This window comes from Mauremys mutica, chromosome 2 (assembly GCF_020497125.1).
Source record: "Mauremys mutica isolate MM-2020 ecotype Southern chromosome 2, ASM2049712v1, whole genome shotgun sequence".
In the NCBI taxonomy this organism is placed as follows: domain Eukaryota; kingdom Metazoa; phylum Chordata; order Testudines; family Geoemydidae; genus Mauremys; species Mauremys mutica.
The window spans coordinates 41,887,976-41,911,886 of NC_059073.1; the positions used below are offsets into that span (position 1 = coordinate 41,887,976).

Genomic DNA, 23,911 nt, shown 5'->3' on the forward strand with positions numbered 1-23,911 from the left:
GATTTGTAGACATTCTACAGCACAGGAATTTTGTTAACTACTATATGTTATACCCCTTTTCTCCCATATGTGAATACCATATTCAAGTTATTCAGCTTAAATTCTGTGTATAATCTCATAAAACAGGATCAGCCCCAGATACAGAATTAAAATATGGAGTGATGTGGAAAATTACTGAATCCCAAATAACCCAGACAGATATAGCAAGAGAAGCAGCATGTTGCTCTCCAACAGTATAGAACAACAATGGTAAAAACGAACTGCCAAAGGACATCTATTCCAGCAATTTAAGATTATTGGGTTTCCCTAATGGGAATGAGAAATTATTACATATTGGACAAATGACTGCTAAACATTCTATTACTGAACATAAGAGAGACTCTAATTTACAATGAAGCAGTATTATTGATATCTGACTGAAGAGGTAACAAATGTTCCATGTTAAGTAACACAATAGCTGCCAAAATATACAACCGCACCTTTACCAAAGAAAAAAGCAGAATTAGCAGTACACCTTTCAAGTAGATAGATATAGCATGCAAGGACAACACAATTAACATTCTTCCAGACTTGGGCTCTTTAAAACAGCAGCTCCCAAACTGTGATCCCTAGACCACTGGTGGGTTGGATGAGCACTTGCTGGTGGTCTATGAAGAACTGTTTGGATACAGGTACTGGTGCTCCCCTTAATTTCTGGTTTCTTTTACAAGAGCTCAAACTGTGAAATCAATGCAGCTACTGATTGCTCAGCACTTTTGAAAATTTGCCCTTTTGGGGGGGCATTAAGGCTATTTATAGAGTATGCTATTCAACATAAGAAAGGGTGGCAGAATGTGGTCTTTAAAAAGAACATAGATTTTAAAATCCATTTAAAAATTTTAAAAAGGAAACAAAATTTATTTTCTAACCTTATGATGAGCTGCATCCAAAATAAATTCTGCACGAATACCATTATTTTCTGGACTTCTGTAATCAAACAGTGAATTGGTAAGGTACGTCATTCCTTTTGTACTCAGATTTTCTCCACAACTGAAGAAGTAGGCCTCCTTAAAGGGTGGTTTAAAAAAAAAAGCAAGAGAGAGACAAGAAGGCAAACATGAGAAAAAGTCAGGTTAGTATGATCAAACATTTCTGTTGTTTCTTCATACAATGATCTATGTGTAAAATCCACATGAATCCTTATGAAAATTTGAAACAGGCCCCCTTAAATCCACTCTTCAGTTTTCAGCAAAAACACTGGTATAGCTGAAGATATTAAAACAATTATTTAATTAACTTCAAAGCTTTTCCTTATTTACAAGTTAATAAAAATATTCTGGGCTAATGAACTTTACCATTCTGTAGTTTGTTAGCCCAGAATACTGTGAACTTGATATTAATATGGAGAAGCCTTGAATTATTATTATACTGAAATAAGCTCTCCATCTTCTTACCTCTGTTTTCTGCCTTGACACTATAAATTCCCTTTTCTAGTTTATTGCCCAGTGCCCTCACAATAGTTTATCTATTCACAATAAACGTGACTACTTCAACCTATGACTTGCTCACTACCTTATCCCGCTTCAGCCACAGTCTTGCCTGTAGCCCTCCAACTTCCCTTCCTTGCCTTTTCAGAGAGGCTAAGGACTCTCACTTCCATTAAGAGTAGTTCCTTTTAAAAATTATACTTTACCTGAGAATAGGTAGGATGACACTGTGGGAACATGGTAAAAAGGTTAAGATACAAAACGGACACCTACCCGCCCTCCTACCACTCTGTCAGAGTTGCTGGCAAGAAGGAACTGAGCCGGTGTAGGACCGGCGGAGTCTAATATACCAACGCATGAGTACAGCACTCCAGAGGGCGCTGCAGCCAACCCTATGGATACCGCTAAGGCAAAAGTCTCCAACAATTGTGTACGTGGGTGCACACATACCTAGAATGGAATAGACATGAGCAACACATCTTGAAGAACAACAGTTATGAAAGGTAGGTAACTGTTTTTTCTTCTTCTAGTGCTCGCTCATGTTGACTCCATTCTAGGTGATTCCCAAGCAGTATCCCTGGAGTTCACGCTCTTGCTGCTTGTAAAACTTCTCTACCGAAGCCTGCACCGTTTCAGGCCTGCTGGGTAAGTATGTAATGTGATGTAAATGTGTGAATAGATGACCAGGTAGCAGCCTTGCAGATATCTTGAATAGGTACATGGGCCAGGAAGGCTGCTCATGCCACCTGTGCTCTAGTTGAATGGGTGGTTACAATTGCCATTGGAGGCACTTTTGCCTGATCATAGCAACAGCAGATGCAGGCAGTGATCCAGGATGAAATCATATGAGCGGACATTGGACGACCTTTCATCCTGTCTGCCACTTCAACGAACAACGGCCTTGACTTATTAAATGACTTAGTCCTGTTGATGTAGAATACAAGCGCTCTCCTGACATTCAGAGAGTGCAACTTGCATTCCTCCTCCACCAACTTACGAGGCTTTGGAAAGAAGACAGGTAAGTATACATCCTGGCTGGTATGAAACTGCGAAACTACCTTGGGCAGGAATGCCAGGTGCGGCCTATCTGGACCTTGTCCTTGTATATAGTGGCTCTGATGTAAGCACCCTGATCTGAGACCCTGTGGGTAGATGTTATTGCAACCAGGAAAGAAACCTTCCAGGAGAGGAGAAGAAGGGAACAAGAAGCCAGAGGCTTGAAGGGGGGACCCATGAACCGCAACAGCACAAGATTCAGGTCCAAGGAGGGAAGCGGTCCCGGACATGGGGATAGAGTCACTTCAAACCTTTCAAAAACTGAACTGTCATGTCATCAGCGAAGACACCTGCCTTGGAGGGGTTGAGGGGGGAGAGAAGGCCGAAATAATGGCCAAGTGGGCCTTAATCGATGACAAGGATAACCCTTGGAGCTTGAGATGCAGAAGATAGTCCAGGATCACTTGCAGTGAGGCCCGTTCGGCTGTATACCTTGATCCGAGGACCAGCACGTGAACCTTTTCCATTTGGCCAGGTAAGTCACTCTGATGGAGGCTTTTCTGCTACCCAACAAGACCTGCTGGATCCGGGCTGAGCATTCCTGTTCTTCTGTATTCAGGCATGCAGTAGCCAGGCTGTCAAGTGCAGCACCACTAGGTTAAGGTGCAGAAGATTGCTGTGGTTCTCGAACAGCAGATCTAGCCAAAGAGGCAGCTGCAGTGGGGCAGCTACCGAAACGTCCAGCAGTGTGCCGAACCAGTGCTGGCAACGCCAAGCCTGGGCTATCAGAAGCACTGTCGCCTTCTTGTTTGATTTTCATGAGGACTCTTTGGATCAAGGGCACCAGTGGGAAGACCTACATCAGAGCCCCCCAACCATGGGAGCAAAAAGGCGTCCAACAGGGAGCCCCTGTCCATCCCCCGAGTAAAGTAGAATATGTGGCACTTCCTGTTCTGACGGGATGCGAACAAGTCCACCTGGGGAGTTCCCCACCTCTGGAAGATTCTACTGACTGCCTCCAGATGGAGCCACCACTAGTGGTGAAGACAGAAGGTCCTGCTGAGGTGATCTGCTAACAAATTTTGGCTCCAGAAGGTGCACAGCCACCAAATGAACTGCATGCTGCACACAGAAGTCTCAAAGGCGAAGAGCTTCTTGGCAAAGGGCCGACAGCCTGGCTCCGCTCTGCTTGTTGATATAACACATTGCAGCGGTATTGTCCATCATGATCTGTACCACCTTGCCCTCTAGATGGGGCAGGAAAGCCTGGCAGGCTAGGCGAATCGCTTTGAGCTTCCTGATGTTTATGTGGAGGGACCTATCTTCCTTCGACCAGCGGCCCTGTGTGCTGATCTCGGGCAGGTGGGCTCCGCAGCCCAGGTCCGAGACATCGGAAACCAGAGTCAATGACGGGGATGGGTCCGCGAAGGGAACTCCTTCCAGCACCAATTGGGGGTCTAACCACCAATCCAGGGACAACTGTATATGATCTAGCACCCAGTCTAGATCATGTCTGTTGGGGATGTAGACCGATGCCAACCACACTTGCAGTGGCTGGAGATGGAGTCGAGCATGATGGACCACATACGTACACACTTCCATGTGGCCTAACAACCTCAGGCAGGAGTGAGCGGTGGTCCTTCACATGGGAGATCAGGTCCAACACTGCCTGGAAGCGAGCCTTCAGAAGGAAGGCTCGGGCTCACGTGGAACCGAGGACCTCCCCTATGAACTCTATCCATCCATCACACCTGCTTTAAGGTCGATTTCTTTTAGTTTATCAATAGGCCCAGGTCGTGGCAGGTGGAACGTACCAGATCAAGGCTTCGTTGCACCTGTTCCTGATATCTGCCTTCGATGAGCCAATCGTTGAGGTACAGGTAAACCTGGACACCTCGACGCCTCAGGTAAGCGGCCACTGGCACCAAACTTTTTGTGAACATCCTTGGGGCCAACAAGAGTCCAAAGGGCAGTGCCCATTACAAAAAGGAGGAACTGTCTGTACTCTTGGAAGATGGAGATATGGAAATAAGCATATTTCAAATCAAGGGAGACGTACCAGTCTCCCGGATCCAGGGAGAGGATAATGGAAGCTAGGAAGACCATGCAAAACTTCAACTTCCTGAGAGATTTGTTGAGGCACTTCAGGTCCCAGGATGGGTCTTAGGCCCCCTTTTGCTTTCAGGATTAGGAAATAATGGAAGTAGAACCCTTTTCCTCTCACTTCCCAAGGGACCTCCTACACTGCCCCTAGCTGCAGAAGGTTCTCGACCTCTTGAATGAGGAGATGCTTGTGAGAAGGATCCCTGAAGAGAGACGGAGAAGGGAGGGGGGAAGGGGAGGTGCCCAAGAATTGCAGGATGTATCCCAGAAGTCCAAGGTTACCCACGACCAGACTGAACAGTAGTGGTGTAGGCGGTTGAGGAAAGAATGAGGTGGATCCAGGAAGTTGACTGGGACTTCACTCTCAAGTGCACCCTAAAAATGAGCACTTCTGGCCCCGATGATGCTTTGCCGGGCTGGGTTGTGCAGGTGAGTGGGAGAAGGAAGGGCACTGACAACTAAAACTCATATCTCTAGCCCTTCTCCTTCTCTAGCCGAGGCTGACAGAGCCTTGAAGGCGGGGGGCAGATGGAACTGCTTCCTCGCCGACTGACGTGTATGCAGACCCAGCAAGCAGAGGTAGCCTGAGAGTACTTTAGTCCATGCAGCCTTGCATCCATTTGTTCTGCAGAGACCATTCCCATCAAACAGGAAGTCCTGGATGGAGGACTGCAACTCCTGGAACAAGCCCACAGTTTGAAGCAAGGAACTGCACCTCATGACCACCACTAACGCAACCATCCTAGCCACTGAAACGGCCACATCCCACATCATTTGGAGGGAGAATCTTGCCGCTGTTGTACCTTCCTTCACTAGGGCCTTGAATTCTTGGGCCAAGTCCCGGAGCAGGAAATCCTTGAACTTACGGAGGAAGTTATATCTCCCCAAAAAAGCCTGGTGGTTTGCAACCCTGAACTGAAGGCTGGCCGTTGAATACATTTTCCTTCCAAAAAGGTCCCGTGCCTTGGCCTCCTTAGTATTGGGGGTAGAACTGGTTTGCCCCTATCTGTCTTTCTCGTTGGCCACAGAAACAACCTGTGACCCTAGAGGCGGGTGGGTGTAACAAGCATTCGAACCCCTTGGCTGGGACGAAATATTTCTTTTTAGTTCTCTTGGAGATGAGTGGGACTGAAGATGGGGTTTGTAAGAGGGCTTTGGGTATCTTTAACACCCCATCATGCACCGGAAGATGTCCGACTTCTCCACCATCTCCTCAAACTCCAGTGGCCACCCTTCAGAGCAGGACCTAGTGCTCCTTGAAATCCTCCATGGGCTAGCTTGAGAGGGCCCCACCACAGCTTCACCTGGAGAGGACGACAACGACTGAACCACCAGGGGAGGGCCCGGGTCATCGATCCCCATGGGGGAAAAGAGGATTTCAGGGTGTGCACTCACTCCTCCACTGCAGCGTCCGATTGCATTTCGCACACTGAGCCTGGTACTGCCGGTTGCTTTTCCGAAGTGGCAACTGAAGACTGGTGCAAAGGGGGCATCAGCATAACCAGAATGCCCCAGGCATTCCAGTATAGTCACTGTGCCGTGCTGCCAGGACGGCATTGAGGAGGTCAATGCAGCTCAGGTGCCCAGTCGCGCCGGTGATGCCTCGGTGATAGGCTGAACTCCCTTACCAGGCCAGAGGAATCCCCTTCTGGTGACCACGGTGGGGCCGTCAATGCCTGAGTCTGGCAGCTAACCATCACTGTGGGTGAACGATGCCTCAAATAGGCGGACCAGTGCTGGGAGCAGGCAGATCAGTATCGTGTCAGAGAACATTCCCATGGTCTAGGTGATGGCAACCCATGTTGTGGAGACAGTTGGCGGGAGGATGACCAGTGCCAGCCATACAGTGACCAATGCCTCCCTCCGGGTGAACCTCACTGAGAGGGTGGAGATTGGGAGCACGGTGTCTGCTATCTAAAACATAGAATTGGTGACCAGTACTGTTGCGGAGACCTGGGGTGCAGCGACAGGGAGCGCTGCCTCTGCTCTGGAGACCGGGGCTGTTCACTTGCCCTCTGTGGGGTTATTATGGCTAACTTGTTCTTGTAGGGAACTTTTTCTGGGTCCATTGCAGCATGCAGTGCTGACTGCACTGGGAGAGTCCTTTGCTCTCAGGGAACCAGGAGGGCCTGGGAAGGCATTGGCCCCGCTATGAATCTGGTCACCTACCACTCCCTGGAGTCAGTGGCAGCTCTCTAGGGGAGCTAGGAGGCCCCATCAGGGAGGCACCCCCATGTAGCTCCAGGGTGGGCAAGTGACCAAAACTGGGTCCTTTACCCGATGCCCCTTGGCCTTTCTTGCCCAGTGCCGGGGAGTCACGCTTTTTTTACTTCTTTTTGGGCACCAGCGAAGTGCAGCAGTGCAGGAGGAGCACTGCGCACCAAGGTTGAAATGGTAGGAGTCAAGTCCGGCCAGGACCACTCCGAGGCTCGGCAGAAGGCAGCCTCAATGAGAAAGGCCCTCAAACGGATGTTGCACTCTTTTTATTCTGGGATGAAAGTTCTTACAGATGCAACACTTGTCCTTCACGTGTGATTCCTCCAAGCACTTCAGGCAGCTGCTATGGGGGTCACTAATAGGTATAGGCCTGTTACTGTCAGAACAGGGCTTAAAACCCAGAGACCAAGGCATGCCCCACCTGGGGCAAAGTCCTCACCAGGATTCTAACTTACTAACTACAGTACTTAACAATTACTTTACTAACTAACTACTGTAAATGAACTATTTACAAGACACTAAAAACTTGAAGAAAGGGAGAGAACTGCTGACCATTTGCTAGGCAAGGGAAAAAGATGCTCTGTCCAACCGCAATGGGTGGTAAGAAGGAATTGAGAGGGCGTAGGGTCAGCGGCACCTAATATACCAAGGCATAGCACAGTACTACAGAGGACACCACAGCCAGCTCATCAGATACCGCTAAGGCAAAAATCGCAGACAACTGTGCACATGGGCACACACACACCTAGAATGGAATTAACATGAGCAAGCACTCAAAGAACCACCATGGCTGTTGCAGGGAGAAGGATAGGGAGTTCAGAAGGTAGCAGCCAGGATTCAATACAATCATACATGCCATGATTGTTGAAAAATAACTCTCTCTGAAAAACATTTAGAGCTTTCACATGGAAGGTGCTGTGTAGCTGCAATGTATTAGTAGCTGTAGGATTATTAAATCAGAAACCCTTGGCAAATAAATGCACAGGAAATTGCATTACTAAGAAATAAGTGTATAGTTTCTATGGTTCAGTAACTTTACAGCATCCTTTCTCTCTGAGTGAGACAGTTCCCCAAAATCATGCCAGTTATACATACTACCATTAAACACTGGATTCCTGTGACACTGTACTCTTCGCCACAGCTAAGAAAATTACATATTTTTAATATTTTAAATCAATAAAGCAAAACAGCACTGCTGTATTTAACAATCAGTAGTATTTCTAATAAACTTACTGCATCACTTCTGTTCACATTCTCTTCAAAGTCTTTAATTCCCATAATTCCTTTAAGGCACATAGCTTGGCAACCAACAAAACCTATTTGGCAGTCAAAGAAAGGCTCTCCCATCATAAGGGCCTATTGGAGGAAAAACGTTATATGACAACAAATACTATACAACTGAAGATATTAAAATATAAAAAAAGTAGAGAAAATTTAAATATATTATATGGTAAGCTTTACAAGTGTAGTTTTTAATTAATCAAGTAATTAATTCAATAAATAAATTTTTAGAACTACACTCTTACCAAATCTTAGTACTATGGTGTTCTAACTTTGTAGTAACAGAGAATAGGAATTACTTTATTAAAAAAATAGAAATATAAAACCAAATATTAACTGCCATTTCAAAATATTTAACTGATGAAAAATATTTACTATACATCAATTTGCCAAGACATTTACTATAACCTGAAAAATTTAGTCGTAATGGAACATTACCTCAACTGTGGTTCCTTCTTGCTCCCAAAGTATAACTTCTTTGGATTTTACTTTCTGAGGGCTATAATAACTACTTTCAGCTTGCATTTCAGTAAGCTATGAAACAATATGATAAACACCTTATATTAGCCAATATTAGCATTAAATAGCAGTAATCTGTCATTACTATAAGAATTGATGAAGACAAATTAAACATTAGTATAGGCCAAAATTTATTATTAGGCAGGAAACAGGTGCAGTAACAACAGCTGTAACACATTATCCATATTAGAATACATGAACTTCTAGCTGAAATATGCCAATTTAATCTCAAATACTGCTAAGAAAGTTTTAAACAGTTTAGTATTTTTATTTAGCTTCTCTTTTTATATCAACATTGTATAAAAAGTAAAGTAACAGATATGTGGCTGCAATACACATGCCAGTTTATAAACTGCTCTAAAAATCCATAAACTTATTAAAACATTTATGCTGCATAGTAAATAATTCACAGCATAAATAACATTAAAGAAAACTTTATGAACTTGAATCATACCTACATTTCTTTTTTGTCATGTTATTTTAAAATAAAACTCCATTAAATTATATTTTCTATGCTCTAAATACTTAGATACTTATCAAAACTTTAAAACTGTAAATCATGCAATGGAAACAGTTAAACACTATTATATGAAGTTTTAGTACAACTTTTCTTTGTTTTGCATTTTTATAGTTTGATCTGCTGAAATTAATAATTCAAGTTTTAATTTTTATATAATACACACCGGCTCTCATTACTTAGTTATTTGCAAGAGCATGTAGAAATGGTTGCCATTTCTAAGTAAAATTCTGTAATCCAAAAGCTCAAGTAAAATTGGTTTAAAATAAATAAATAAATAAATAAATTTTAAGAAACGATCACCGTTCAGCTGTGTGCAATTATTGTGGAGGAAAAGCAATTAATTGATTAAAAGAACTCAGACATTACAAGAACAATTTTCAACATTATTAGAAAAATGCTACATTTAATTTGGCATGATTTTTTAGCTGGAATGGTATCAACTGTTCAGAATGCTAATGTAGAAACTTGACCTTATTTTTTGACCAAAATATGAACCACAAATTAATTCCATACATTCTTAGCATGCAAGCAGAACAATGAATTCTAATGTTTTCCTCCTAAATGTCACCATACTGCTCTCATATACCACTTTACATTCTAAAAATATAAAATGCAAGATGCCATAATTTATAAGTAATTTTTACCACATCCTAAGATTAAATGCACAAGCCTATTAACGCAACATTAAGAGGCCCAATCCTGCAACCCTTGCTCACGTAAATCAGTGGTTCTCAACCAGGGGCACGTATATCCATGAAGATATGCAGAAGTCTTCTGGGGGGACACCAACTCATCAAATTTGCCTAGTTTTACAACTGGCTACATAAAAAGCACTAGTAAAGTCAGTAGAAACTAAAATTTCATACGGACAAAATGAGAAAGTAAGCAATTTTTCAGTAATAGTGTGCTGTGGCACTTTTGTATTTTAATGTCTGATTTGGGAAGCAAGTAGTTTTTAAATGAGGTGAAACTTGGGGTACGCAAGACAAATCAAGCTCCTGAAAAGGGTACAGTAGTCTGGAAAGGTTGAGAACCACTGACGTAAATAGGTCCAATGACTTCAGTAGGATTTCTCATGTGAGCAAGGGCTGTAGAACCAAGATTCAATACTGCATATGGGAATACAAAATAAGGCAAAACTGTTTAAGTTCCAACTGCGATTTTTAAAAAATTACAACTCCCATTCTTTTAAACAAAACAAGGTAAGTGAAAATCACGGGAAAGCTGCATATTTCCCTCCATTCATATTAATTAACATTTTTAACTAAACAGAAGACATGAAGATATGTTTCAAGTACCTAATAAATCCTTTAAATAAAATTATTTGTATTCTTACATCAAATTAAAGCAGGGGTCTCAAACATGCGGCCTGTGGGCCGCATGCGGCCCGCGGAGCTCTTCCCTGCGGCCCGCGGAGCTCCCCAGGGCCGCCCAGAGGGGGGGGCAAAGGGGGCAATTTGCCCCGGGCTCCGCAGGGGCCCCCAAGAGAAAAGCGGAGGCTCCCGCCTCCGCCCCTCTCCTGGAGCCTCGGCGCATAGAGCGCCGAGTCTCCGTCCGAGCGCCTGAGCCCCGCCCCGATCCGAGCCGCGTGGGGAGGGGGCGGGGCTGGGAGCTCTGGGCTGAGCGCTGCGCTCGGCGTGGAGCTCACAGCCCCGCCCCCTCACCACGCGGCTCTGAGCGGGACGAAGCTCAGGCCTCGCCGGAGACGCGCTCGGGTAAGGGGGGGGGGAAGCGGGAGCCGCCGGGGCCGGGCCGGGGCCTGGGTGGGAAGCGGGACCCGCCGGGCCGGGCCGGGCAGCGAGACCCACCGGGGCCGGGCCGGGCCAGGCCGGGCCGGGGGGGGGGGGAAGGGAAGCGAGACCCGCCGGGCCGGGCCGGGGGGTGTGGGGGAGGGAAGCGGGACCGGCCGGGGCCGGGGTGGGAAGCGGGACCGGCCGGGGTGGGGAAAAGAGGGACCCGCCGCCGCCGAAGCGCAGCCCGGTCTTCGGCGGTGGGGGGCCCCTTCTGTTCCGGGACCCGCCGCCTAAGTGCCCCGCCGCCAAGCCACCAAACAGCTGTTGGTGGCGCTTAGCACTTTCCAGGAGGGAGGGGGGAGGAGCGGGGAGCCGCGCGCTTAGGGGAGGAGGTGGAGAAGAGACAGGGCAGGGGCGGGGCCTCATGGAAGGGGTGGATTGGGGGTGGGGCCAGGGGCAGCAAGGGGGCGTGTCAGTGATGCGGCCCTCGGGCCAATGCACTAGTCCTCATGCGGCCCTCGGGGTCATTTGAGTTTGAGACCCCTGGATTAAAGTGTCAAATAATTAGCAACTGTCAGAGCTGAAGTGGTTGAAACTTTAAGCCCTTTTTCAGCAACATGTCTTTTTAAAAGGCAGATTCTCCACCATCCTTTCTTTTCCTGCTCTAAAGCATTCTGGCTTTTATTCAACATGTGCCTAAGTATAAACTCATCAGTAGTCTTTGGTCGGGCTAATCATGAACATAAAATTCGGCATGTGTTTAAATACTTTGCTAAACTAGGCCCCTATTTTTATCAAGTTAATTCCTGTCAGTAAATCTTAGTGTTTTATCAGTAATTAAGTTAACAAAATTACATAAAATCAATGACTGCCCAGTATTGCTTTTTGAAAATGCATAACACGAATAAGCAGAGATCTATCCATTTATTATTTGAGATTATTTTGATCACTGATTTATGAAAAAAATTACACAAATCTCAATGTGTGTGTGCGCGCGCATGTGTGATTTCTTACTTTACTGTTCCTAAGGTGACTCCCAATAGAAGTGCAAGTATTTAAAAATGTCAACTAAAATTTACTTTAATCTTGGATGTTCCTGAGTAACAAGTCCAGTTCTATCTATTATTACACAATAAAGAAAATAACTCCAGCCAGTATCAAATTGCTATATCAGCAAAAGTACTTTTACAAGAAATCAAGTGAATTTGCAAAAACGTCATGTAGACTCAGAAGCCAATATTAAAATAAATGTTCATGGATACTCTTTGGTATTAAGAACTTTTTCTTTCTTTCAAGTTTTTTATCTATTTTAGTGCTAAATTAAAATGGTTTCCCTTCAGAATTAGATTTTTTTTTCACTGAATTAAATTTTGTATCAGTCATCTCACAAATCCAAGTTAACTGCAAATTGTTTGACGAAGAATAAAACTTTACAATTGCTTCGTATTTTCAGCAATGTACGTTTTTCCTCTCTTTACTAAAAAGACAAATAACCATACACTGAAATCTAATACATTAATTCATTGCTCAGCAAAACAATTATTAGACTATAATGTAGAGATGTACTTACCTTGAAAGTCACAGTTGCCTTTGTGCAGTAAAACCCAATAGAAACAATAGGATCCTTAAGGGCCTGGGATTTCTGCTGATGCAGTATTGTTCCACCTTCTGTTCCAGTATAGTCATCTTCTCCATCATCATAACTCACAATAGCAGGAACAAAGGACCAGGCCCAAGAAACCCATCCCTGCTGCTGATCATCATCTTGACGCATGTAGGGTTCTTGGTTAATGTACTGGGTAGAATATTGCATATCTGAACCTGTTTCATCTTCTACACCTTTTGATACAAAATATAAATCAAATTTCAACTCAACAATGATTAAAGGCTCTTCTTTTATGCAATGTCCACAATTATAATATGTAAGCAGTTATCTGGGGTAAGTTTCACACACCATTCTCTTGTCTCTGGTCTCATTAATACCAATAAAAATTTTTATAAATAAAATCTTCCCGCTAAGGCTTCCTAAGCTCCTAAAAATATATAGAGAGAGATTTTAAGGTATCAAATCTGAGCTCTGATGACTTTCACCGATATTTTCCCTTATGATTACAGAAATGCTATGGACTTCAAGTGTTTTTCTCTATGGTACATGTTTCTCAGTCACATTCAGTCCTCCCTCATTGAGACTATTCTTGAAGTTTCAAAGCAAATATCATTAAGTAAGGCAATCTTAGAACTTTAAAGTTCAATTTTATAAAAAGTCGGAGGAAAGCTTTGTTTTTAAAACCCCCAGCAATGAAAGTTTAACACAGTCGTATGCTCATGCCTGTATACTATGGTGATTGCTACCCTATAAATACACTTTATCTCAATTATACAACAACCCCTTATTTTCAGAGATGTGTACTGTATCACCACCATATAATTCACAATACTCAAAAATAACATCCAGTTTTAGCACAGAACAACTTTTAACTTAATCTCAAAGAATTATGTTGGCCTTTATTTTGGTCCCTTTTCCTCCTAATTCGGGGCTTAATGCATCACATTATTTTTCTATTTACTGCTTTTTTCTCTGCCCTTCAGGGTACGCACGATTTTAATGACAATTTGAGAGTCCTTCCTCTTTATGAGATAAAAAATTAGATAGTAAACTCTTTGGGACAAGAAGGTTACTATTTTTCCATGTCTGTACAGCTCCTAACTCAATAGGGCCCTGAACTCAAGGCGCAACAGAAATACAAATAAAGAATAATCATCATCATAATGGAAAAACACTGAAGTTAATGGCTGATGGCTGTTTCAAAATGAATTGAGAGACGACTTCTCTGACAAACAATAAAAACACAAACTAAACAACATAAGGCATATATTCTAGGAACAAAAGCCCTGTTGACCAGAAAGGAGGGAAAAGAGACAACAGGTATTAAAGTAAATAAGAATGGTATGATCTTACTCCCACGGATGTTCATGCAGTGACTTCAATGGAATAGAACTGAGTGTGAAGGAGGAAAATGAATTGAAAGGTATTTTTAATTTTTTTTTTTATTTTGAAATAATTTCCCATTTCATACACCCATTTTCATTCTTTTCTGTAGGGTTCTCCTTCCTCCTCTCCACCGAATCTAAATTTTGGAATTTCCCTGTTACAACTCACGCAGTGAGAAGCAGAGGTGGCGCTCTTAATTACTGACAAACAGCCTGAATATATTTACAGTATAATGTTGTCTACATATTATCACTACATGTGGGCATGGTGCTTCATGGCGAGGGAGGAACAGTCACTATCTTAAAACATGTGAAAATCTAAATTAGACATACAAGAAATTAAAATAATTGACCAAAGAAAGAGGAGGAACAGGACAAGGAGCAAGGGATACAACAAATTATTGTGATGTTTTTATGTTGTATATTCACGTATCTTATGGGTCTGGATATTTATTTTGAGAAAGGGTAAGGAAAGAGGTCAATAGAAGGCCCTGGATTAGAGCTCAGCAATAGAAAGATAACAAAATAAGTTAATTTTGAAAAAAAATCTAAAGATGTCAAGTGACCTGATTTTTAGGAAGAAAGAGAACTCTCCAGGTTTGAGGGAAAGAGGCAACATCACGAAAGGTATAAGTGGGGAAAAAGAGGAAGGAATCAACACAGCATGAAATGTAGGAATAAAACAAAGAGTAGAAGGAAAAGAGAGATAATAAAAAGCAAGGCTGGAAAAAGCACTCTTCTTAAGTTCTTAGAAAGCTTTTCTGAGTTGAGTACCATCAACTCCTGCAAATTTGAGTTGCCATTTAAATAAAAGGTTTTAATCCTTAGGGTTGTGCAGATCACCTTGCAAATAAGAGTACCATGTAAATGAATGCAGTGCTATCTTCCAAAGTCTTCAAAAAGTCCCACAGCTCAAAAAAGATAAGGTGGGATGCAGAGGAGCAAAGGGAAGCCAAAAAGGGAAAAATGGTATACAAAAACAAGAGCTGTAGTAAGTTACAACTGCAAAGTTTTAATATGACGTTCATTTATAATAACTTACAATTAAATATAGACAGGACTATAAACCATACACAACTGTTTCATCCATATTAAATTGCAGAACGTGGATTTGAGAGGACAAGGCAGCACGGGATTTTTTTCTCCCTGGTTAGTGGATATTAAGTCATTTTTTACAAGCTCTGATAAAAGGAAAAGGGCAGAAATTAAGTGAAGAAGAATTAATTAAGATGAGATCAAGGGAATTAAGTCCTGTGTGGAAAGAGGTTCAAAGTCATAGAATCATAGAATATTACGGTTGGAAGAGACCTCAGTAGGTCATCTAGTCCAACCCCCTGCTCAAAGCAGGACCAATCCCCAACTAAATCATCCTACCCAGGGCTTTGTCAAGCCTAACCTTAAAAACCTCTAAGGAAGGAGATTCCACCACCTCCCTAGGTAACCCATTCCAGTGCTTCACCACCCTCCTAGTGAAAAAGTTTTTCCTAATATCCAACCTAAACCTTCTCCACTACAACTTGAGACCATTACTCCTTGTTCTGTCATCTGCTACCACTGAGAACAGTCTAGATCCATCCTCTTTGGAACCCCCTTTCAGGTAGCTGAAAGCAGCTATCAAATCCCCCTTCATTCTTCTCTTCTGCAGACTAAACAATCCCAGTTCCCTCAGCCGCTCCTCAGAAGTCATGTGCTTCAGCCCCCTAATCATTTTTGTTGCCCTCCGCTGGACTCTTTCCAATTTTTCCACATTCTTCTTGTAGTGTGGGGCCAAAACTGGACACAGTACTCCAGATGAGGCCTCACCAATGTCGAATAGAGTGGAATGATTATGTCTCTCGATCTGCTGGAAATGCCCCTACTTATACAGCCCAAAATGCCATTAGCCTTCTTGGCAACAAGGGCACACTGTTGACTCATATCCAGCTTCTTGTCCACTGTAACCCCTAGGTCCTTTTCTGCAGAACTGCTGCCTAACCATTTGGTCTCTAGTCTGTAGCAGTGCATGGGATTCTTCCATCCTATGTACAGGACTCTGCACTTGTCCTTGTTGAACCTCATCAGGTTACTTTTGGCCCAATCCTCTAAATGTCTAGGTCCCTCTGTATCCTATTTCTTCCAGCATATCTACCACTCCTCCCAGTTTAGTGTCATCTGAAAACTTGCTGAGGGTGCTGTCCACGTCATCCTCCAGATCATTAATGAAGATATTGAACAAAACTGGCCTCAGGACCGACCCTGGAGGCACTCCGCTTGATACTGGCTGACAACTAGACATAGAGCCATTGATCACTACCTGTTGAGCCTGACGATCTAGCCAGCTGCTTTCTAACCAACTTATAGTCCATTCATCCAACCCATACTTCTTTAACTTGCCAGCAAGAAAACTGTGGGAGACCCTATCAAAAGCTTTGCTAAACTGAAGGAATAACATGTCCACTGCTTTCCCCTCATCCACAAAGCCAGTTATCTAGTCATAGAAGGCAATTAGGTTAGTCAGGCATGACTTGCCCTTGGTGAATCCATGCTGACTGTTTCTGATCACTTTCCTCTCCTCTAAGTGCTTCAGAATTGATTCCTTGAGGACCTGCTCCATGATTTTTCCAGGGACTGAGGTGAGGCTGACTGGCCTGTTGTTCTTCCTCTTTCCCTTTTTTAAAAGATGGCCACTACATTAGCCTTTTCCAGTCATCCGGGAATTTTCCAGTCATCCAGTCACTGTTAGGACCAGAGAATAGCTTCCAAATAGATCTACTAGATGGCATCCTATTATTTAATAGCACATCCTGAACCTCTTTACAATAAGACTCTTCTCAGGGGTCTAGCTATAGAGCATCCAGGTAGTTAAATGAAGTGTCTACTAATTTGGATGGAGTAGGCAATGGCAATCTTGAGAAATTAGGCCTGAGTCCAATGGAAGCGATATCAGAGCTTTCATCAAAAGAGACAGGAGAGTGGAGAACCAGTGCTGCCAAGGCCAAGTTGGGGCTATAAGTGTGATTCAAGCATGCTCTTGTCTGATTTTTAGCAATACTCTAAACAGCGGGATTGGTGGGAAAGCATACAGAAGCTTGTCTGTCCCAGGCAACAGAAAAGCATCCATGAGGACTGCTACCTTGCAGGAAGCAAAAGTGCTGGCACTTCCTGTTGGGGCTCACTGCAAACCAGTCTACCTGGGCAGACCATCACAGCTGGAAAATGTACTGCCTATATCCAGCTGGAGAGACCATTCATGCTGTGGAAGCCAAGAAATAATTAATAAAGGTTTGAAGGGATCTTAATGTATGTTAGCTAATTTAGCAGGAGTTAGGCTCTGATCCTAATGCTGTGAGATATGTAGAAATAAGATAATGTGGTACAGAGTGAATTGTGTGAAAAGTCATTACGGCCTTGTAAAATGCAGCCTTGTTTTTGTTCTAGTATTGAAGACAAATAAGATAGCGAATAGGCTTATGTATAAACAAATGCAAATGTTTTCCTTTAATGTCTCCAGGATTGCTAGAAATTGTCTGTAACAAAGGTATAAAGGCTTGATGTAATTGTTTACCAGTTGAGAGACCTGTCCAGGACTGGGGTGACCCTGTGTCCTATGGCACTCTCTCCCTCCATTGTAATTACTGGAGAAAATAATAAAGTATTTGATTTTGCTGCACCCAAACAAAAAGCGAGAACTAAGTTTTTCTTCGACAATTTGGGGGCTCGTCCGGGATGGCAACGCCCACGGACCCACAGACGGCTACTACGGATCATTCCCCTTCGAACCCCATGGCGCCACATGAGAGGTATGAGACCTTTTGAAATCTCTATTGGGGTATCGGAGGAGGACTGTCCGTGAGGACGTCTGTCTCTGATGGGCTCACGCCATCTGAACTTATTGACTGTGCAGCAGGATCAGATGCAAAGTGGTATTGGGGAGAGGCCCCAATTAGGTTAGTTTATAGCAGTACTGGGAACTGCTGAGTTGGCCAAGGTAAATGCATAAGGTAAAGCATAAGGTAGCCGGGCTAGCCCGGTAACTAGTGGATCTTTAGGAGATCCGACCCACGGTGGGCTGACTCGGCCAGGCATTGTCCGGCGAGGAAGCTGCCTGGGTCTAGGAGTGTGTGAACCCATCTTCCCTCCCTTTTCCTTGTGAGTCTCTCCTGTGTGAGTGCCCTGTAGGGAAAGATCCTTAGTTTCTGAGCCGCTAGCGCGGACAGGGCACCCTCTCTGTGTGTGTAAGTGGAAAATGGGTAAGGGACTGTCTAAATATTCCTCCTCACCCCCTAAGGGTACCCCAGCATATTACATGTACGTACATTATGGTCCTAAAACCTGCAGGTATTTAGCGAATTGGAATCTTCACACGCGTGAAAATCCATCTAAATAATGCCCATTAGAAGGTACCTTCAATCTAGATAAGATCATATATCTCAGAGGAGCTTTTAATCACAAAGAAAAGCCTCTGACACAGTGTGAGCAATTTGTCTAGGAACGGGTTAATTTGAAACTCGGCTAACCCCAGAGATAACGAGAAAGCTGCTCTGCGTACAAGGTCAAGAACCAGCACAGACTATGCTAAGTGCAAAGAAACTGTTTTCAGCCCCAGCTGGTTGTGAAAAATAGAGGCAGAGGCAAACCAAAGGCAATACAAGTTACAGAACTGAAATTACATTTGCAAAGCTTAACTTTCCAGTGAGATTCAGCAGTGTGCTTCTGCGACCCTGTAGCTGGTATGGCTCGGTGACACTGGAAAAGCCATAAGGCAGCTGACCTGAACTGGAATCTCTGAAAGAGACACCGCAGGAGACTCCAGGGTGTAAAAGAACAGCCATCCAAGAGCAGAAGCATGTTGAAAATTCTGGACAAGGTGTATACAGGATAATCTCCCGTCCACCTATTTCCCTTCTCTGAACATAATGCACAGACGTGGCCAGTCTGGATATGTGTAAGTATTACACTGGCTTAAGGCTTGGAGCATTCATATTTTTCCTGAGTGATGTGGGAGTGTTCCCAACACTCTCCATTGTTGTTTTATTATTTTTGATGAAGCTTTAAAATTTGGTTATATGATGTGCTTTCTCTATCCACCCCCCCCCCACACCGTCCTGCAGTGTCAGTTTGATCACCTGACATATGAGGGATAAATTAGTAACAGGAATTTGTCACAGTTTGGTGAGCAATTATGTCTGGGGGAGCCCTGCAGAATTTACACCATCTATCTCTTTTACCCTTGTTATTTTATGTTTGTTTTGTTTGGTGCTGTTGGTGTTATTTGTTAAGAATAGCATGATTAAAGGTGGGCCCTAATAGAATAAGGAAACACTATCTGGTTTTGTTCTGTTTTGTTTTACCGGTTACTGTTGTTTTTCTGCTCTGTTCATTTGGGCGTTGGGTGTGTGAGCGGAACTGAACTTCTCGTTCGTAATTCCTCAGAGTGGAAGCCATGTGTGCGATGAAGCTCTGAGGTTGTATTGAGATCTTTCTGTCCCGCCCCCTGTAACGGACAAGGTAATAGAAGTAGAAAAATCTGGCTTAGACTGTAATTTTCTCTGCTTTCTGTGTAATTTTCTTTTCTGTTTAAGTGTCAGCAGACAAATGGGTGAGTCTCTGGGTAGACCCCCTAAAGGGGTTTGGATTGTGTGTTGAGTAAATGGCCTTTGCGCAATGGCCATGTATTTTTGCCCAGGTGGCAAGCCTTACTAGGGAGGACTCGGGTAGTCTTGTAAGTAAAAATGTTTTAGGGAAAAGACCAGAAGGGTGGGGGCTAGTTGTGAAGCCCACCCTCCTAGCTAAACTGGTCGTGGCACAAGTTGTGCCTATGGAAGGGACGGCTCAGCGAGAAAAAAGGATCGGGCCCAGGCGGGCAGGCAACAGACGAAGAGATTGGAAAACGGGTTGGAAACTTTTGAGGGTGTAGTGGAAAGAAGGAGTAAGTGAATATAAGCATGAGGATTTCAAATACTCAGAAGGATATTTGGAATGGTGATTTGAATTGGTAAAGTGGCTGTTAAAAGAAAAGCGGGAGTTAAAAGAGAAAAAAAGCAAGCCAGAAAGCATCTGTGTTACTGCAAATTAACTAACTGATAAGGTAGAGGCCGCTGAAACCAGGGCTGTCTAAGAAACACATACGAGAAATATGGGATAATTCCTCTATTTTGCCTGAAATCAACAAGGGTATTTGTATATTTTAAGTAATGATTGGCTGCCCAGAAGGGGTAGACCTGTTTTTGTCTTTCAGATAATCAAAGAAAACTAATGCCAGCTGCGCTGCATTCACCGTACCATGATTTACTGGCACAGTAAAAATTATGTTGTGTGTTCTATGTTCTGTCTTGTGGTGTTTGTCTCGTGGCCAGAATTGTTGTGTTTATTATTTTCATGAGATGGTCTGATTTGAAATCAAGCGAAAATGTTGCATTGAAATGCAGATACTTGTTTTGTTCACCTTAGAATACAAAGTGTTTGGTTACATCAGAAAAATGTGATATACTAAAGTCTAATACATTTTCTTGAGTAAGAGAAAGAAACTACATTGGCCAAATCTTTTAATTGAGAATTGTTGTTAAAATTTGCATACTGCCAGTCTTTGGAAGCAAGGACATGAAAAGTTAACCCACTCCCCATATTGTACAAGGGATCCTTCTGGCTACCTCAGACTTTTAGCCAGAGGGCTGGGGATGGTGGATAGCTATTGGACTAGAGGTTATATTCAGTGAACTTCTCAAAGTGGGTGTGCTTGTCCTGGCTTGTTATTCCAAAGTTCTGTAATAAGGTTATTTTAGTGAAAGGGTATATGTGGCATACATTGAATAATAAGACTTATGTACTGTATAACAGTAATGTTTATGTGTTCATGGTATAAAAGCAGATGTCAAGACTGTTGTGAAATTTTGCTTAAAGATTTTGTGCCACGTTTTGGCATCCCTGTGAGTATCATCAGTGATCGTGGAACTCATTTTACTGGACAGATTGTAAAGGAGTTATGTGCAGCTCACTGCCCTCACCACCCACAGTTTGCTGGGACAGTGGAACGCCAGAACGGGATTTTAAAAAAATAAACTGGCCAAGATTTGTGCTGAAACAAACTTAAAGTGGCCAGATGCCCTTCCTTTGGCACTGATGAGTATGAGAGCCATTCCCAATCGAAAGACTGGACTCAGCCCTCATGCAATTTTGACACGACGCCCAATGTGACTACCAGCTGCACCCCCACTTACCCCAGCTCAGATGGACATTCATTTGATGGATAACATAATGCTTAAGTATTGTCGGGCACTAATGAAATGTGTTAAGTCTTTTTATACACAGGTGAAGGAAGCACTACCGAAGGATCCTGTGCAACCTTGCCACTCCTTGAAACCAGGAGACTGGCTCTACATAAAGATCCATCAACGAAAGACTGCCTTGGCTCCACGCTGGAATGGCCCTTTCCAAGTCCTGCTGTCTACCAACACCGCTGTGAAGTGCCAAGGACTGACTGCCTGGACCCAGGATTCTCACTGCAAAAAGACCCCTCCACATCAGAAGAATTTTCCTACTGATGATTAGCCTATTCTTCTTCTAGCTCTACTGTGCTTCTGGACAGCAGGGAAAAAGGACAAGGTGACGTACTGGCAACCTCTCCCTTGTCCACTGACAGACCAATTGTGCCTTTAGACTTTTCTAGAAAAAGCAAAGCCATTACAGGGTGATATGTGCTGGCAACCTCTCCCCTGTAGGATGCTAAACCACAATTGTTTTGGGAAAGAAGACGACACACTCACTCCACTGACATTGCCAAAGTCCAGGAATTTGAGAACAGGACATTGAGAACTGACCCTGGTGAAGAAACAAAGAATTGTACGAAGACTTGTACACTGGCAGGAAGAAGTTATGGGACCCATGCTTGGGGATGTGGTATTAATTGGATTTTGGGGTTTGATCTACAGGCTGCGCCCTGTGTTTTGGATAAATCCTTCAGGATGTATTGCCCTCCCTAATTGGATTTTAAATGACATTGCCCTTATCAGGTTTTCAAATCACTTCTACATACCCCGATTGCTCACAAGGGGCTGCCATTAGATTAGCACAACAGAGGGCCTGGGTTATTTCCTCTGGAAAGAAAGAGAACTGAGCAGATCCCTGTGGGCTAGGGCCAATATCTTAAAAGCCAAGAACATGATAAGAAATTGGGCCAACTGGAACAGGCTACTAGCCTTATTCTTGAAACTCAGCTATCTTAAGTACAGGCTGGAGTTGGTGAGTTACATATCATTTCCACCCTTAGTTCTATGACCCAGAAGTTACTGACAGAGATGGTATTGAATATCACTGAGGCTGGGAAGGCATTGCAGAGGGATCTAGACCAGACTTGGCCCACTGCCCTTACAGACGCATCAAGAGTACCATCTGATCTGTGGTCATGGAGACATACTTGGACACTTTCTGAATGGAAGTGTGGACATTCACAGTGCTCCTTCCAAGCATATGGACCGGTTAGGGTGGGTGTGGGCTCCCACATACCGAATCCTGCTGGGTCCATGGGGAGGATGCCTGTGGGACTGTAATTGTTTGCTGAGACATCTGGGAAATTAGACCACCTGGTATATCCAACTGCTTTCTGGACAGTACCCATAGAATAACACCTGACATTTGGATAAGAATAGAGAGTCAATGGACATTTTGGCCGTTAGAACCACCACAGCTCAGTGTATCTATAAACTGAAGCCAGGGGAAGTTGTCACTGTTTATGACAATATTTGTTGAGAGGGTGGAGGTCAAGGAACTACCCTGATGGGACACCCATTTTTTTTTTAAGCTGATGATAGCTATGTGTACGTTGATGCCACCACTTTACAAGATATACATATTAATCTTACCACTGCTGCAGGCATTCATATAATTTCCTGGCCTGCAGATAGAATGTTGCAAGTAGCTCTTAGATTTCAGGTATATTTTCATTGGACTAGAGTAGTGCCTGATCGGTTTCAAAATTTGCTTTCATTGTTACCAGAGGTTCGAAGAATCTCTGAATTGCAAGGGCAAATTCATATGCTTCAGAATATATATATCATGCTAAAAAAAATGCCTTTCATACAGCTTATAAAGTGTCTACTTTATGTACTAACTATAATGTATTGTGCTTTGTTACCAAAACTGTACAACAACCCCATTATTTTATTCCTATGGGAATGTTATTGTTTGTAGTGTTGTTAGTTGGTGTAAACTTATGTTATTGTTGTTGTTGTTGTAAAAAACGTAATAATGGTAATAATACTTTTCATGTTCATGCTAATCATGCATTGTCATTACATCCCATAGACACACCTAAGGTTAACATGTCTGCTGTAAACTCTAAAATCCATGGTTTAATGCAAATTAAGATTTAAAGTATTTGTTGTACTAAAAGTACAAAAGGGGGGAGTGTGGAAGCCAAGAAATAATTAATAAAGGTTTGAAGGGATCTTAATGTATGTTAGCTAATTTAGCAGGAGTTAAGCTCTGATCCTAATGCTGTGAGATATGTAGAAATAAGATAATGTGGTACAGAGTGAATTGTGTGAAAAGTCATTATGGCCTTGTAAAATGCAGCCTTGTTTTTGTTCTAGTATTGAAGACAAATAAGATAGCGAATAGGCTTATGTATAAACAAATGCAAATGTTTTCCTTTAATGTCTCCAGGATTGCTAGAAATTGTCTGTAACAAAGGTATAAAGGCTTGATGTAATTGTTTACCAGTTGAGAGACCTGTCCAGGACTGGGGCGACCCTGTGTCCTATGGCACTCTCTCCCTCCATTGTAATTACTGGAGAAAATAATAAAGTATTTGATTTTGCTGCACCCAAACAAAAAGCGAGAACTAAGTTTTTCTTCGACAATGCTCACATGTAAATGATCTGCGTATGTGGACTGCAAACTCATTCTGCACTTCTGAAAAGTAAGACACTTGGAGATTGATCAAAATGGCAGTGTAAAAATCCCAGAGTTGGATTGCCTCTTGGCAGAGCAAGGACGAGCAGGCCCCTCCTTGCTGACTGAGGTAGAACATCACCGCTGTGTTATCTTTGAGAATGAGCAGGCTTTCCCCTTGATATGGGTTAGGAAAGCCTGACACATGAGTTGGTTAG

At 43.2% G+C, this 23,911-nt stretch overlaps 1 protein-coding gene across 5 annotated transcripts in view; it reads right to left on the reverse strand.

The window, feature by feature from the left end:
* The window catches only part of VPS13B (vacuolar protein sorting 13 homolog B), a 902,514-nt gene that overhangs the window by 744,504 nt on the left and 134,099 nt on the right, over positions 1-23,911 (reverse strand). For all 5 annotated transcript variants that reach the window (XM_045002958.1, XM_045002959.1, XM_045002960.1 and 2 more), the window contains exons 8-11: positions 12,406-12,674; positions 8,502-8,597; positions 8,016-8,138; positions 909-1,046 (exon numbers count right to left, since the gene is read on the reverse strand). In XM_045002958.1, coding sequence (XP_044858893.1) covers positions 909-1,046; positions 8,016-8,138; positions 8,502-8,597; positions 12,406-12,674 — 626 coding nt within the window. The remainder of the gene's footprint in view (positions 1-908; positions 1,047-8,015; positions 8,139-8,501; positions 8,598-12,405; positions 12,675-23,911) is intronic.